The 12,745-nt window shown below is 52.1% G+C and overlaps 1 protein-coding gene across 9 annotated transcripts in view; it reads left to right on the forward strand.

The window, feature by feature from the left end:
• CDH23 (cadherin related 23) overlaps positions 1-12,745 on the forward strand; it is a 420,227-nt gene that overhangs the window by 193,718 nt on the left and 213,764 nt on the right. For all 9 annotated transcript variants that reach the window (XM_040485294.1, XM_040485295.1, XM_040485296.1 and 6 more), the window contains exon 9: positions 1,683-1,761. In XM_040485294.1, coding sequence (XP_040341228.1) covers positions 1,683-1,761 — 79 coding nt within the window. The remainder of the gene's footprint in view (positions 1-1,682; positions 1,762-12,745) is intronic.

A 12,745-nucleotide genomic window follows, 5' to 3' on the forward strand; every position in this document is an offset into this window, starting at 1 on the left:
GTTCCAGATTGCTGCACACCCGGGCCCAGGAGAGGATGGAGGGAGGGCTGTGCAGGGGCAGCACTGCCCCGAGTGGGTGAGGTGGTGAATGCCCCTTCTGTGTCTGGAGGGGAGGTGTCTCGCTCCCGGGCCCCCCTCCCCCCTCAGAGGGCCTCTGTGTCAGAGAACAAGACTCTCTCCACAGGAGAAGGTGTTCAGGAGCACGTGGCCTGCAGACTTCACCCTCTAGCTGACGAGCAGCAAATGAGTGAGAGGCAGCATATCAAGGCCACAAGAGTTCATCATTAGACATGTAAATGCCAGGGTTGACATTTCCCTAGGGGATGGGGACAGGGCTGTCCTGCTCATTATTTAATTTTTTTTTTCTTTTTAACGTTTATTCATTTTTGAGAGACAGAGAGGGACAGAGCGTGAGCAGAGGAGGGGCAGAGAGAGAGAGAGACACAGAATCCGAAGCAGGCTCCCAGCTCTGAGCTATCACCACAGAGCCCGACGCGGGGCTCGAACCCACGAACCGCGAGATCATGACCTAAGCCGAAGTCGGACGCTTAACTGACTGAGCCACCCAGGCGACCCTGTCCTCCTCATTATTAACCAGGGAGAACTGTAGGCCAGGCGAGAATCTCAGGCTGGCATGGTGGACAGGCTTGGCTGGCCAGACAATGGTGTGATAGGGCCTGGAGGCTAAGGTGAAGGTTGCCGTGGGCAAGGGACGACCCAGCAAGTGGTGGTGGTGGTGGTGAAATGAGAATCGTCTTGTATACGTTCATTCATTCAATCAGCCAACCGACCCATCAACTGACATGTGAATGTGCCCATTATATGACAGGATCTCTTCCTGATAGGTCTTATGGCTCCAGGCCTCTGCCTGTGCTGCCTAGTTTGCCTTCCGGATCATTTTCTCTCCCTGGAAAACTACTCATTTCTCATGACCCGTCAAAATGTTGCTGCCCGTATAACCCTTTGCCAGCTCCTCCAGGTGGACTTCTGTACTTTGGGGTACATTTCCGCATCTAAGCACCCTAATGTGTGTACAGCAGTGCCTGTGAATCTGTCTGCAACCCCTCCCCATAGACTGTGTACTCCCTAAAAGCGGGGACCCCCGAGTCCTCATCCTGGTGGTCCCAGCACCTGGCTCCTTCTCCCCCATTGCCGCAGGGAGGATGAACAGGGTGTGGGACAGAGCCATTGGAGGCAACAACTGCGGGTGGTACTGCTGGATAGGGCATGGTTCCTAGGGCCTTGGTGGCCTCCCGGGTCATCCCTAGAGATACTCACTTTCAGGATTTATGATGCTTTCGTTAGTAGAGTAATTGATCCATGTTCTCCTTTACTGAAGTCCTAGTGAAAGCAAGGTCCCAGGGTTATTGCTGTCACCCATACTACAGTGGGACAAATGACACCAGAAAGGTGCAGCAACCCTCCTGATGTCCCACAGCAATTTGATGCATGGTTGAGATAGAGATGAGATCTCTTGTCCCCCAGCTGGAAGAGCATCAGCAAGGTTGGGCCTCCCCATGGGACTCTGAGGTGTTTGCCAAGGCCTCAGTGTTATGTCCCCAGGGTGATGGGGACAGCCGAGACCTGAGCACTCAGCAGTTACTTCCTAGGCTGGCCTTGCAGCAGGGAGGCCGCCCGGGGGCTGGACAACCAAACTCAGGTCCCTCCTCTCTCCTGCCCAGGGCACAACCGTGCGAGTTATCACCGCCATTGACCAGGATAAAGGACGTCCCCGGGGGATTGGCTACACCATCGTCTCAGGTAAGGCCTTGAGAAGGAACTGAGTGGATGAAGGAGGGAGGAGCCAGGAAGGAGGAGAGAGAGGTGCTTGGGACTGAGGCTAAGATGCTGGGGGCTGCTGGGGTGGTGTCGGGTGACAGGAGTGTGTGACACTGTCCAAGGTCCGAGGCATCTGAGCACTTTGGGGCTCCGAGCCCGGGTCATTGGGGACTCCCATCTAACCTCCTTCAGTGCTCTGTTTTTCTTTGTTTTCTTTTCTGACTTGATGAAAGGGTGGCATTTGTACATCATTTTAGAATGAATAGAGCTACACCTCAGCTGATTTCATGCTCCCATCACATTTCTGACCATTGGGAGTTCATGTCTGGTTGCAAGGGAGGCACAGAGCCCCTCCTCTCCCACCCGCTCTCTCGGTTGAGCAGAATGGTGACTGGCTACAAAGAAGGTTCTGGGTGATGGCGTCCCTGACCTCATATCCCCACCCAAAGATGGATCATGTAGCAGCTCCATTTGGCTGTCCCAGGACTGGGTGGCTTTGGAGAGAGGGAGCTGGTGACAGGCCTATGAGAGGCTGCTCACTCACGCACACTCTCTGGGTCTGTCCCTGTGTACCCTGCCCACCACACGTGTGGCCTCCTTCCCTGCCCACTGGTCCGTGAAGGGTCAGCCTAGTGCATGTGGGCAGGCCAGACTGATGGCCAGGAGGATGGCAGGCCACCAGGCCAATGTCTACCCCGGTGCCTCTCCTGACCACACCTCCACGACAGAGAGCAACATTTTGGGGACATATTTTCCCTAAAACTCAAAAGACGCCAAGGTGTAATGATGAAGAACGTAGAGGATGGAGTCTCGTGAGTGTATTGCCTTGGGATGGTCTCCATACCTCAGTTTCTCAAACATAAAATGGGAGCAGTAAGAGTACTTACCTTGGATGGTTAAGGGTCAGAAGGCTTAATATATGTAAAGAACCCAGTTAATGGATCTAAGGTCCTTTATAAGTGTTAGTTGCTGTTATTATTTTTATTGCTAGCAGCCAATAATAACCTTTCAAAGTTGGGGATTAGCTGGTGGGAAGAAGCACCCCCCATCCTCAGGAACGTAGGAAATCAGGAGCATTGTGGGTTCCCTGTGATCTGCAGCTGCTGGCATGACTACCATTATGTCTTCCAGCCCAGGACCCAAAGCAAATTCCACCCCAGCTCATGTGGTCAGCAGCAGCATAGATTCAGGCCTCTCTTCCCCCACCCCACTTCCTCCCCATTCTGGTGCCCCACACAAGACTCAGCAGAGTAAACACCAATATGTACTTGTGGAAGGAAGGGAGGGAGGGAAGGAGGGACGGAGGGAGGGAGAGAGGGAGGGAGGGAGGAAGGAAGGAACGAACGAACGAAGGTAGTGACTCCAGGTTAGTGGGTTTTCAAATTCCAGAATGCCCAAGGATCACCTGGGGCTCCTACCAAAAATAGAGTCCTTGGCACCCATGGAGAGTTTCATGCTGTGGAACTAGGGTGGGGCCCAGGAATGGTCCTTTCTCACAGTGCCCCAGGTGCAGATGGTCCTTAGGCCAGGGTGTGGGAAAGCTAGTCCTAGGAAGGAAACCATTCTGCGGGAAGGCAGAGTTTCCCCCCCCCCCAGAATTTGGGGGCCCTCTCCCACTGAGCAGAGGAGGGAGGCCCATGCTGGTGTTGGTCTCCTTTATGAGTTTTTTGATTTGGGAAGCAAATCAAGTGCCTCCCAGGGGCAAGGGGCTTGTGCTGGAGAGCTGCAGAAACACCGGTGAACCCTAAGGATGATAGTTGAGGGGTCAGGATAAGGTAACAGTGCGAAGGGGACACCAGGCTGGGTGGGGGATTGTCTCCTCATCTCATTGCCTGTGTGCTGGTTCCAGACATACCCCCACCTGGATGAGGTGGGGAGCAAGGAGCCAGGAGCTAGCCTGCAGTCACGACCAGACGGGAAATTCCTGCAGTGACACTGAAAGGCCATCCTCCAGGGTGTTGGTCCATTCCAGGTTCATGCTGGGTGCTAGGCCACCAGCCTCAGACCCTGAGGCCCTCTCCAGCCTTCAAAGATGGCCCCAGCCAGCTCTCCCTCCTCACCCCATCCCCTGGGAGCAGGAGGCTGGAGGGCAGAGCTGCTGAGCCTTGGGTGTCTGGCTGGGCTCTGGAACCTGAAGTCTGGGGCCAATTGCCTGTGGCAGCATCCTACGAGATTTCCAGGGGCATGCTCTCCTGGGCCAGGTCCCCAAGTATGAACCGCAGGATGAGAAAGGAAACCCGGAATGTGAAACTACAGGTAGGCGATGTGTGTAAAGGTGGGGGCAGGAGGCAGAAACTTCTGGAAGGCCTGGAGCACTTAGCGTAGCTTTATAGGATTCCCACTGCCAGCAAAGATGTGCTTTGAGGGCTTTTTTAGAAAGGTTGACAAATGGGTTTCCTCTCACATGCCAGCTGTGATTGATTGGTAATGGCTGCCTGAAGAGGCCCCGTGAAGCCAAGCAGGCTCAGTGCGGTACTCAATTGGTAGAGCCTGTTACTGATGTGGAAAGAGAGAGGGCAGCACGTGCAGCAAATAGTTGCCATCCTTGCCAAGATAGCACTTGGACCTCGCTTATAGGGTGGCCTTGATGGTCCTTTAACTCCTTCATGGGTGTTTGTCGCCACAAAACCCGCAGCCCCACCCAAATGCTTTTCAGGCAGCTGGAGGAAAACGTTTCCCTTTTCCTTCCCTCCCGATCCTGCTGCCCACCTGCCTGTTCCTGCCTGCCCTTCTCTGGCCCTGGGATGGCATGGTCCTCCTGCAACCTGGCCTCACTGTGAGCCTAAAGCAGGCAGACCAGCAGAAGGGTGAAGTCCCCCAGGGGAGCAGGAGACTGAAAGCTAGGATGTGGCCTCAATTCCACTTCATTTGACCACCATAGACACTGCTGCAAAGCACATTGTCTCCCAAGGATCTGGCCTCACACACATGCCTTTCCAGTGATGTTAAGTCTCGGCCCTTCCCTGGGAGGCTCAGCCAGTGTCTGTTTGGCTTGAAGCAGGAAGAAGGAGTGCCCCCCAAGGGCGTCTTCACATGGACTCCCCCAAGTTGGCCCTGAGTACCCTGTGGGAGCCTGCTTCAGCCCTCAATACTAGGGAGCCATTTTCATTGGAGAGGAAAAACAAGGGTCTTGGTGGCTCCTAGAGCCAGGTGTGAGTCCCGACAGCCACGGAGGGTGACCCAGTCTCTGGGCACCTCCAGAGCCTGGGAAGGGGGTGGCTTTGTCTGTATGTGGGTGGACACAAGTCTGAGCCCATGAGTGATCCATGGCGTGCGGTTAACCTGCTGGGCTCCTTGAGGCCCCCATCCCCTCTGGGCTGTTTATCAGCCCTGCAGCTGGGGGGATTTATGTCTGCACACCAGCGCTTTCGCCATTACTAATGACCCCTTTGTTTTGCCAAGAACAAAGAGGCCTTCAGAGGTAAGTTATGGCTCCATTGCCATCAATTTGTTCTCAGCCTCTTGTGGCCAAACTGAGACTGAAGAATGACAAGGTTCTTTTCCACAGAGGACCTGGCATGGGCCCCATCAGCTTCCTCAGCCTGTGCCTGGCCTGCCACTCACCAAGGGCATCACTTCCTTCAGGACCCGAACAAAATGGGGCTCCCATCCCCAAAGACCAGCCCAGCCCGGGGTCTCAACAGACACCTTCCTTTGCCAGATGGAGACAGTCCTGCTTCAAGGGGCAGCTGTGGCCCTCCCCATACAGAGCGCTGGACTTGCAGTCCAGAGTTGTGGGTTCAAGGCCCAGCTCTGCCACCTGCAGCAGTGTGTCAGAGAAAGGCGTTTGACCCCTCTTAACCCCATAATCTTTAACCATGGTACAGGGTTAATAACCCCTATGGCAGATAAAATGGTGCCAGAGAGACTCTAAAGGGCCATAAAGTATTAAGCATTATTAATTATCAAGGAAAGATCAGGCCCAGGGGTCCTAGGAACTTCTATTCACTCATTTCTTCCTTCATCCATTTAAGCAGGGAAGCGGTTGAGAGGGCAGGTTCTGTGGCTGCTGTCCAGGGTGCTGACCGCTAGCTGTGCTGGCCAGTACGGTTGCCCTGTGGCTACTGAGCTCTTGACATGTGGCTAGTCTGTAAGATAACCCAGGGGATTTTGAAGACTTATTATGCAAAACAGGTTATAAAGCATCTCATTAATAATGTCTTATATTGATGACATGTCGAAGTCATATTATTTTAGATAGACTGAGTGAAATACAACATATTATTAAAATTAATTTCATCTTTTTTTTAATGTTGAATGTTTTTAATGTTTAATGGCTACTAGAGAACTTAAAATACCACATGTGGCTCACATCCTATTTCTGTGGGCAGCTCTATTCCAGAGTCAGACCGCCTTGCTCGCCTGCTACCACTGACTGTGTAACCTGCATCAGTTTTTCAGTCTGTGAAATGGAAAGTAGGAGTAGCCTGAGCCTCATAGGGAAGCTATGCACATACAGAGAGCAAAGACACATAAGTATGTAGAAGAGTGTCTGATTTTATAGTAAGCGCTCAACAAATGTGCGCTCTTGGCATCCACCCGCATTGGATCAAGGGTTTTCTCTAAGCCAAGAGCTGTGCTAATGTCCTGAGAATGTGTGGGACTGGAGGCACTGTCTCAGCCTCTGGAACCTGTAGGGTAGGTGGGGAAGCAGACTGAGATACGTGGGCTGCGTCGGTAGCTATTGACATGGAGTGATGGCTCCCTGGAAGGTCCATTAGACTGTTCTCTCTACTTCTCTGTATGTTTGAAAATATCTGTAATAGGAAGTGAGGAAGAATCCATGGGAGGGGCCACCTCCCCCAGCCGTCGCTGGGGTGAGGACACTCACCGAGAAGAGATCATCTAAGCCGCCCCCCGACTGATGAGCAGGAACTACCCGGGAACTGTGGAGTTAGGGTGTTACAGGCAGAGAGCACAGTGTTTACCAGGATCCCAGAGCAGGAGAGAGTGCGGTCCATTTGTGGAACTGAAGTAATCCAGCACGGCTGAGCACAGCCTGCAAGGGAGACCTTGGGGAGGGGAGGCCACAGAGGGAGGCAGGGCCCAGCCATGCAGGGTGTGGAATGCCCAGCTCAGGGGAATGCCAGGCCTTGCTCCTGAGGGTGGTAGCAAGCCAGTTCTGGGGGGGGGGGGGTGGCGGGGCAGGGGGTGGTGGGAGATGATGTTGAGGTGTGTTGTGTGAAGCTCCAGTGGTCCGACTGGAGCCAGTGGGCTGGAGGAGGGCAGGCAGAACGAGCAGGCCCAAGGGGAGGCTGCTGTGGTGTCCCCCAACTGGCTGTCACATTGGGAAGCCGAGATAGCAGAGCCAAAGGAGGATGAGGAGGCCGAGGTGACTGATGGGGCAGGTGGCACAGGACCCACCCACCGCCTGAGACACCTCTCGAGCCCCCTTGAGCAGGGAAATTGCTTACTTTAACATCTGACTATTGTTTGTTCCAGAGAGGAACCCTGCTTTCCTAAGTACCCTTGAGTGGGTGACTGAAACTCTCAGAGGACTAGTTTCCCCAGCTTTTAATGGGGCCAGTCATATCTTTCTCGCAGAGTTGTGAAGATAAGCATAAGTGAGGCCACTGTCTAAAATCGGCAGCGTTTGGTGAGTGTCGCATAGGTCAGTTGCATGGTAGGCCCTCAAAAGAGGCCAACCATTTATTTCCCTCCTCCCTCAGGAAAGCAGGGTGTGGCAGAGGCACGCAGGTGTCATGCTGCCCGAAGCCTGCATTCCTAGCCAAGGCCACTCTCACATGCTAGCAAGCTGGGCTCCCCCAGTGGCCAGGAGCCCAGGTTGAAGGCTTCCCTCAGTCATCCCCAAGGGCACTGAGGATTCTGTCCTGCCGTCACCTTTCTGCAAATACCCAGAGTTTTTGTGGTTTCTCCATCCCCTGATGTAGGGAGCCCATCTACAAGAGGCTGTAGAGCAGCGGTTCTCAAAGTGAAGTGGGGGCCGTGGACCAGCAGCAGCCCCTGAACTCTTGTTGGACATGGGAGCTCTCAGGCCCCACCCTGGAACTACTGAATCAGATGCCCAGGGCAGGGGGCTTAAGGAGCCCTCCAGGTGGTTCTGACGCCATCTGAATCCTTATTGGAAGCGTTTTCATTTTCCACACGTGCTAGACTGATGGGTTCTGTCATTTAATTCTCTCCTTCCTGTAACTGATGCTGAACGGACTCCTTTCCAGTGCCTGGGGTGTGAGGGTGTGGTGAACAAACCCTGGACAGCGCTTTCTACCGTGTCCTGCCTTACATCCTCTATCTCAGCCCAGCCACACCTTCCAGGCTACAGAAGCCCCGCCTCCCTCATCGTCCTTGCCTTGCAGGCCACGTCCCTTTTCCCATCACAGCCCTGCCTGCCTGGGCCTTCTGCAGCTCTGGAGTGTTCCCCAGGGTGAGGGGCAGGGAGAGCCATTTATTGGGTGCCTGCCATGTGCCAGGCACTGGCTGGACACATTTATCTCTCACAGCAGTCTGTGAGGGAGACATTATTACTCCATTCTACACACAAGTAAAGTGAGGATCTGCGAGTACATAGACTGGCCAAGGGTCACAGCTACTAAGTGGAAGAACATGAATTTTTTTTAATATTTAAAAAAAGTTTTTTAAATCTTTATTTATTTTTGAGAGTGACAGAGAGAGAGAGAGAGAGAGAGAGAGAGAGAGAGAGCATGGGAGGAACAGAGAGAGAGGGAGACACAGAATCTGAAGCAGGCTCCAGGCTCCAAGATGTCAGCACAGAGCCCAACGTGGGGGGCTCAAACTCATGAACCATGAGTCCGTGACCTGAGCTGAAGTCAGACGCTCAACCAACTGAGCCACCCAGGTGCCACTTTTTAATTTTTTTTATGTTCATTTTTGAGAGACAGAGTGCAAGCAGGGGAGGAGCAGAGAAAGAGGGAGGCACAAAATCTGAAGCAAGCTTCAGCCTCTGAGCTGTCAGTACAGAGCCCGATGCAGGGCTCGAACTCATGAACTATGAGATATGACCTGAGCCAATGTCAGACACTTCACCAACTGAGCCCCCCAGGCTCCCCAGAAGAACATGAATTTGAACCCATGTCCCTCGGGTTCCAGAATACATCCATTTTTCATGATGACAGTGGTCTTCAAAGTGTGGTCCCCAGACTGGTGGCATCAGCATCAACTTCTAATAATGGGAATTATTAGAAATTCAAAATTTTGCACCCCAGTCTAAGCCTACTGAATTGGAAACTCTGGGGGCAGCGCCAGGTGATGCTGAGGCTGCTGGTCTGGGGACCACACTCCGAGAAGCACTGGTCTGGAAAAGCATGTGTAGTCGATAAGGGCGATATCACCTGCAAGGAGGCAAAAGTGTGTTATGAGTGTGAAAAGTTTTTACTCTATTTATCAAGCACAGCTGTATATGTGCAGACATATCTGTGGTATTGGAATTTCACGAGGGGAAGCAGTTAGGAAAAAATATCTTAAATGTCTGGTAGCAGGGGCAGTAACGAAAGGAAGGTTGAGAAACAGTGGCCTGGAATCGAGAATCAGTGAGCCGTGTCAGGGCTGAAACCCCTCACCCCTGTTTGAAAGGCAGCGGCCTCACTTCCAGTCATGTTGGAGACTTGCCCAGGTGTGTTAGTGAAGGACAAAGCCCTCACTTGCCAGTCCTTTGATCTTATGGCAATATTAACAAGTGAGGACGTTCCTTGAAAACACATTGAGTGCTTTGAAACGAAGGCTGCTTGTGTGCGAATGCACGTACAAGTATGGGTGTGCTTGTGCGTGTGTATATGCATGCGTGTGTGTGTGTGTGTGTGTGTGTGTGTGTGTGTGTAGAGAGAATAGTCAAATACAGTCAGACTTGCTCAAGCTTACACCTATGCCAATAACTGGACTGGGCCCCTGGCCATGGCCTGGCAGGGGGTACCTATCACAGGAGACCATATTTTGAAATACATCAAAGCCCTTGTGATTAAGAGGTCTGGTGTTTTTTCTCCCCCACCCCCGAGAAGTGAAAACTTGGGAGAATCAGACCTGTCTTGGACACCTGAATCTCATGCCACAGCCCCTGGCTTGGGGTAGCATAGCCGGTGCCTGGAAGCACGTGAAACTTCAGGACATCTGGCTCGGCACAGGGCGGATGGCCCACCTGGCTGGAGCCAAGAGGTGGCCAGGGAGAAGTGAAGGGCAGATCACAGACAGGTGGGGGTGGGGGCAGTTGGTACAGGGCATAGGAGGCAAAATGAGTGGGTTCTTGAGCAAGGCTGGGGGTGGGGAAGGGGAGCAGGGGGCCATCAGAAGATTCATCTTGTCTAGACGGATTGGAACAGGAGGCACGGGAACGAGGAATGATCTGCTAATAGACTGTCACACCAACTGGGTGGCGGGGGTGGTCATTGAGGAGATGTACGGGAAGGAAGGCTGCAGGCTGTGGCAACGTACTGAAAATAGATAGCACAAGAGAAGGAGGAGACAAAGAAGCTTCTAATCTCTGAGTCGAGGTTTCTGGGGTCCTGGTGGTGGCCTAGACAGAAAGGGGCATATTCATAAGGAAAGTTGATCTGTTTACACCTGTGATTGCTACCCTAGATGTGCATCAGCACACATACCAGAATTTACTGATCGCGTACTGAGGCAGACATCACTAGCTGATTCCAGCACGCTTTCCCACCAGCCTAGGCAGGCCACCAAGCCTTACCCAGCCCTCCAGAAGCCACTGACAGTTGGTAGGCACTCTCTCTAGAGCTGGAATGAATGTGTGCAAGGTGTATTCCTTTTGCAGCGTGTGGCTTTTTCAAAACTATCTGGGGACAGTGCCTCTGGCAGGTTTTTTTATGTGATTATACAAATACATTGGCACGTTATTTACAGTTCTCCCCCATCACCACACCTAAATGACAGTGATGAACCTTAGGAAAGCCTGTACTTCATTCTCCCCTTGATCTTTCTCCTTCCTCTCTTCAGGGGCGTGCTAACCAGCCGGCCTGTTCTTGCTCTCAGTGGCTCTCCTGTGCGCCCCTTTGTGATCAACCAGAGAAGTCTTTGCTCTTCCCCCCTCCTTTAAGAAGACCCTATGTGCTCTTTGCCAGGATCAGCAGTTTGCCCCTTGCTTCCCATGGATAACATTGGTCAGCAGACTTTTGAGAAGTGTCATTGCCACTGGGTCTGAGACCCTCCCTTCCAGCTTCTTCTCTCTCTCACATCCTCTTCATGGGCAGGAGTCTCTGTCCTGTGCTCAGGATACTATAGAACCTCCTATGTGTCCTGTGTACTGTGGGAGCACCCCCCAAGATCTCCCTCTTAGGCCCAACTCCAACCTCTTCTGCTACAGGTCAGGTCCACCTCCCTAGCTGGGCAGGGAACGGACCTCAGCTCAGCTCAGGGAACCACTTCTCTGGGGTCTGGCAGACCAGTCACGGCTGGAGGTTGCTCACAGGGAGGTTGCTCACAGCTAGGTTATCCTAGCTCTTGGCTGGAGGTTGTTTGGCAGGGAGGTTCTAGTCCGGTTTCCCTATGTCAACAAGCATTTGTCTTTTTAACAAAGTTGACCCTTTTCCACTTTTCCTCATCTGTAGGGTAACTGCTTTGTATTGGACTTCCAGGGCTTTGAGACCCTTGGGGGATTATGAAATTAGCCACCATTTATTTTGCATTCTCTTCCTGTATTACCTCAAGCACAGGGAACTGATTCAGACATAATTCTTGGATCATGATCAACATTGGTCTATGTTGGCCCTCTTTAGTTTCATTATTAATTTTTCTTTTTAAAAAAAAAAATTTAATGTTTATTTTTGAGAGACAGAGACAGACTGCGAGCAGGCAAGGGGCAGAGAGAGAGGGAGACACAGAATCCGAAGCAGGCTCCCGGCTCTGAGCTGTCAGCACGGAGCCTGACGCGGGGCTCGAACTCATGAGCTGTGAGATCACGACCTGAGCCAAAATGAGACATTTAACCAACTGAGCCACCCAGACCGCCCCTCATTACTAATTTTTAATGACACTGTGGACACCCATGAACCCACCAACCAACCCAAGAGCTCGACTGTCACCCATACCTCACATCTGGCTCTGTTCCTCCCCATCCCTATAGCCTTATCTTGGAATCTTGTGTTTTTTTCATTCCCTGGCTTTTAAGAACTATTTTGTCACATATAAATGGATCACATGTTGTTTGGGTTTAGTTGTCTTTGAACCTTACTTAAAAAGTGTCATGTTATGCATGGTCTCCAGGGACTTATGTTTTCTACCCAATATTATGGATCTGAGATTCACTCATATTTTTTTTCGTGTAGGTATCATTTGCTCATTTTTATTACTGCACATTATTCTATCGTGTGAAAATACCCCAGGCAATCCACGTTCCTATCGATGGGTGCATGCATTGATTGCTGCTATTACAAACCGTGCTGCTACGGACAACATCTTGTATGTCTGTATGTCACAGAACATGTGTGAGAGTTGCCTGGGGCCAGACATCATCTCTGACCCTCACCATCACTCAAGGATGTGGCTGACCAGAGCCATTTACAAACAAGGAAACAGCTCACGTGCTTAGGGTCATGCAGCACGTAAGTGGTGGACGCAGGATTCGTATCTAGATCCTTCTGCTTCCAAAGTCCACATTCTTTCTGCCATCCTTTACTGTTCCGCCTGGGAAATGAACTAATTCCTGTCCACCCACTGGTCTGTGTGTGGACTAGAATCCCAGGATTCGTTCACTCATTCAGTTAACCGTGAATATTGATTGAGTGCCTACCGTGGGCCAGGCTTCATGTTAGACCATGGGGACCAATGGCGAAGTGAAAGCCACTATCACTGCCCCCCGTGGAGCTCATGTTCCACTGGGAAGGAGGGGAACTAAATAAGTCTGCAGAGGCAGTGCCTGGTGGCTGTGGGGAGCACTGGGGAGGAAATACCGGATGAGGAGAAGGGAGAGGGACCGTCTGGAAGGGGGTCAGGAGGGCTGGGCTAGGCAGGTTGTTGTGCTTGACTCACTACCTGCCCT

This window comes from Herpailurus yagouaroundi, unplaced genomic scaffold, assembly GCF_014898765.1.
Source record: "Herpailurus yagouaroundi ecotype Mexico unplaced genomic scaffold, PumYag 163, whole genome shotgun sequence".
In the NCBI taxonomy this organism is placed as follows: Eukaryota; Metazoa; Chordata; class Mammalia; order Carnivora; family Felidae; genus Herpailurus; species Herpailurus yagouaroundi.